Source organism: Argopecten irradians, chromosome 5 (genome assembly GCF_041381155.1).
Source record: "Argopecten irradians isolate NY chromosome 5, Ai_NY, whole genome shotgun sequence".
In the NCBI taxonomy this organism is placed as follows: Eukaryota; Metazoa; Mollusca; class Bivalvia; order Pectinida; family Pectinidae; genus Argopecten; species Argopecten irradians.
Genome location: NC_091138.1, coordinates 559,186 through 563,197, shown reverse-complemented (window position 1 = coordinate 563,197; position 4,012 = coordinate 559,186). Strand labels below are relative to the sequence as shown.

General features: G+C 38.8%; 1 protein-coding gene across 1 annotated transcript; it reads right to left on the bottom strand.

Annotated features, from left to right (window-relative positions):
* Positions 1–1,250: 1,250 nt before the first annotated feature.
* LOC138322604 (ATP-sensitive inward rectifier potassium channel 11-like) lies at positions 1,251–3,228 on the bottom strand. The gene is given in 2 exon segments (XM_069266576.1): positions 1,251–2,445; positions 2,448–3,228. Coding segments are annotated over 2 exon segments (1,074 nt in total). The 5' UTR covers positions 2,505–3,228; the 3' UTR covers positions 1,251–1,428.
* Between the last annotated feature and the right edge of the window lie 784 nt (positions 3,229–4,012).

Below are 4,012 nucleotides of genomic sequence, written 5' to 3'. Positions count from 1 at the left end.
CTTTTTATTATCTTTTTAGGCATTTAAACTTTTCATAAATGGTAGTCTTCAAATGGTTAATACAACTCTACACTAAAATTCAGAATACTACATATCTTGACTCACAACTTGTTCTTTTTACATCAGTATCATAAAACGAATAGGACTATTCATTGTAATAAATATTATATATTAATTAGGACGAATATAAACATTAAAACAGACAAAGTTATTGCTTATTTACTTTGATAGCAATAATTAGCAAACGAAAACTAGCACTTTATCATGACAACTTCTTTACAGTGTATATTTACACTAGCTAATGGGGTCAAACTATTTTGTTACAACCTTTTTGTAGAAAACCATCTTGATTGTAGCTATATACTGATCAACCAGACCGTGGTAAATAAACACGTACCTGTACCATATGGTTGTTGCAAGATGACATGTCCTGGGGCAATGTATACAGTTGTGAAGGCTATTGGGTACTCGGTTATTATTCCGAGACTCGTAGATCGTCTCGTGATTTTTTAATCATGTCTATTGTTCAAAGATATCTAACGAAGGTCTACCATGTGGACTAGCGGTTGTGTATACTCGTAGGGAGGATAAAACTAGCTGGATAAAAAAACAATAGGGCTTTTTATTAGTAATAGAGTCGAAAGATTCGTATTCATAATCAAATTTTTTTTATTTACATATGTGGTTGTCGGTTTACATATTATTATCTGTATGAAGAAGCACGAAGCCATGTATTGTGTCTAGTTATTGACTCATTGTCATATATTGGCCGGCATCGACTGATAATCGTGTTATTAGACAATCTAATTTGGATCTTGTCGTAACAGGTACAGCGTTCGGTCGTAAATTGTATGTAGGTTGCTGACGATAGAACTTACCCCCCCCCCCCCCCCCCCCCCCCCCCCCCAAAGAATCATTCACGCATCTACTAAATATAATAAATTACGTTTATAAACCGGTAACAAAGTCAAAGTTTTGAGCACGTACTCCAATTCCTTATAAAACGTATGATTGATTCATTCTTTTGTGGTTACTTTCCCATTAAACTAATCAATTTCGGTTGAGTTTTTAACGATAACACTAGGATAAAATGCGGTAGAACTAGTGTAAAACATAAAAGACTTCCGATCGATTGAATTCCGGATCGTGTTGATCGTGTTATTTCGGTTATATCTTATACACAAATACACGAAACCCTCATAATAATCCGGCCCCGAAATTTTATGCACACGACCATGATAGGTTTTCGGGAGGTTCCACTGTACTGTATGTTGTCTGCGACACAAATAGTTGAATATTTACAAAGCGTTTGCAGTAGTCCACAGCTATCTACCATGCTTGTGACTTCATGTGTCCTGATCTTTATTGTCACCTCATAGTGCAATAAATGTTGTGACTTGACACTGGTTACAGATGTGCCCCTGGCAGTTAGTTGTACTCTTTGATGGGCCGAGGCTGTCTACGATGGCCTTGTTGACTGTAGTGACTGACTTTTCGGCGGTGATTGATGGGAATGATTGTGTTGAAATCAAAGTAACTACATTGGTACTTATCATTTTCTTGTACCTGTGGACAGATAGTCTGGAACTTGTAGCCGAAATGGATTTCCTCGGGAATGTACGATGTCCTCACTTGGACTGTCATACTGGTAGACTCTATGACACCTTCCAACAGTACCACAAGTTCAGAGAAGCCGCCGAACTCGTCCAGTTTCTCGGGCGGCCACAACGGACTGTTCACGTCAATGGTATGATACATTACAGCCGGCCAAAGTAAAGTTAAAATGTCACCGCCGCCCTCTGATTTAAACTCAATAAAGTTTTGCTGAAGGTACTCCTTCCCTTCATTGTTGGCACTACGTCGGACCATGATGCCTGTAGCCTTTGGCTCCAGAAGCTGTGAGCGCCGAAAGTCGCCGACTCGTATCATTAGTCGCCACTGTCCGTCCACAACTCCAATGCAAGCCTTGTGACTAAAAACAACGGTCTCCCCGCGTCGCTTCGATCTTTGTAATTTAGTGAACACCAGGGCCGCTGTAAGGCAATGAACAGCTATTCCGATGATAAACTGAAAAAACACCGTCAAAATGACGTGGGGGCACTCTGACGTCACCCCGCGAAACCCGTATCCGATGGTGTGTTGGGTCTCTATGGAAAACAGAAAGGCACTGGTAAAGTCAAACACGTTAGATATACACGGAATGTCATCGGAATCGTCACCCAAACTGATAATTTCGGGGTCGTTATGGGCAATGCTGAATCCATAGTACAACAGGGCGAATACTAGCCACGTCAGCAGAAAACCCATGACGAAAATGAGAAATGACCACCGCCATTTTGCATCAACCAACGTTGTTAGAGCATCCTTCAAATAGTGTGATATAATGACTGATTTGCCACTGTCCAGTTTGACCCTGAACGTGCCTTGTTTGGTGACCACTCTGTGTGTTTTGTGTTACTGTCACACTCTGAACATCCGTCTGGTATCGAGGACATCTTCGTCATATTGTCACCCGTTGAAGTTACAGGCTTTTCTGCTCTTTAGAAGTCAATTTGTCAAACACGACTATTTTCGGAGCACATCCATCACTCGCACAAACATCCGTGTACAACACTTATATCACAATAAATTTTTCTGATACATGTCACAAACCGATGTCCAGTAAGCCCAACTGACCATTTATATAGTGCTTTGTGTTACCTATACAGAGATGGGCGGCGACATGCGCGTAGAGTGACAGGTGAGATATGTTTCGTCGTAAACATCCAGGTACACAAGTATCTGTCAAGGCGTGAATACAGGGAAATATGCACAGAAGTTATCAAGAAAGATAAGATAAAAATCTTCTATTTCGTCTGATGAAAACGACAAATACTTTAAGCATGTAGAGCTTACAATACGATTGTACATTTGTCATAGATCTGAGTGTCACCTTGTTATCCCGTTGTATAATGTAAAGTGAGCTTGGCCGTAACTCGTGCTGAGAATAATAACAATACACCTATATACCAAGGTGTATTATGTATTGTTACAATGTTATTCCAGGAAAAGCTGACACGGTGACAGTCGGTCCCACCTACGATCGGTCATTAGGATCTTACACGTATAACTATTATAAGCGTGGATATTGTTTCAAAACAACTTGTCAGCAGTCTAAAACAACGACACAAACTCACACATGGAATGAAATGTTTACATGTACAACTGTACGTTTACCAAGAAGATTTCTACAGAGACCATTGTCTTTACCGTCAGGTGTAACAGTTTATTATGGATGTTTGCATTAAAAAAACTGATATAATTAATTTATTTGTGGAAAGTTTGCGTAAGTTAGCTGGTAGTTATTACATAATTCACATACATGTACATTGATGTGAGGAAACATGGAATAATTTATGTATGACGTGGTTAGAATTTACACAATAAATACCATTACTACATTGACGTGAGGAAACATGGAATAATTCATGTATTGCGTGGTTAGAATTTACACAATAAATACCATTACTACATTGACGTGAGGAAACATGGAATAATTCCTGTATTACGTGGTTAGAATTTACACAATAAATACCTACATTGGAATAACATATGCCCGCACTTTACGCCGATGTTATAACACGGTTGCCTAATGTCTAATCATTATTTCAGACAAATTACACCTATCATGTCAACTTGGTAATTTTTCTACGTCTGCTTACGCAGCAAACATACCATATCCACGACAGTTTGACGAAATGAAAAGATTAATAACAACAATACACAAACACGACCATTATAGATTCAGCCTGATGTGATTGAACTAATTAAATCCAAACGGACATATATTTGCTTACTGTCCGTTTTTTGGGGAAGGAGCGTTATTCAATTTGTCTGCCTGATATAATTACAAGATCATAAATCCATCAAGTAGGCAGTTTAGTGCTTAAATAATGATATCTTACAGGGGTGAACTGGTGAAATACATCAGCGAGTATAGTTATTATTAGCTCACCTGGCGAGATAGTTATTA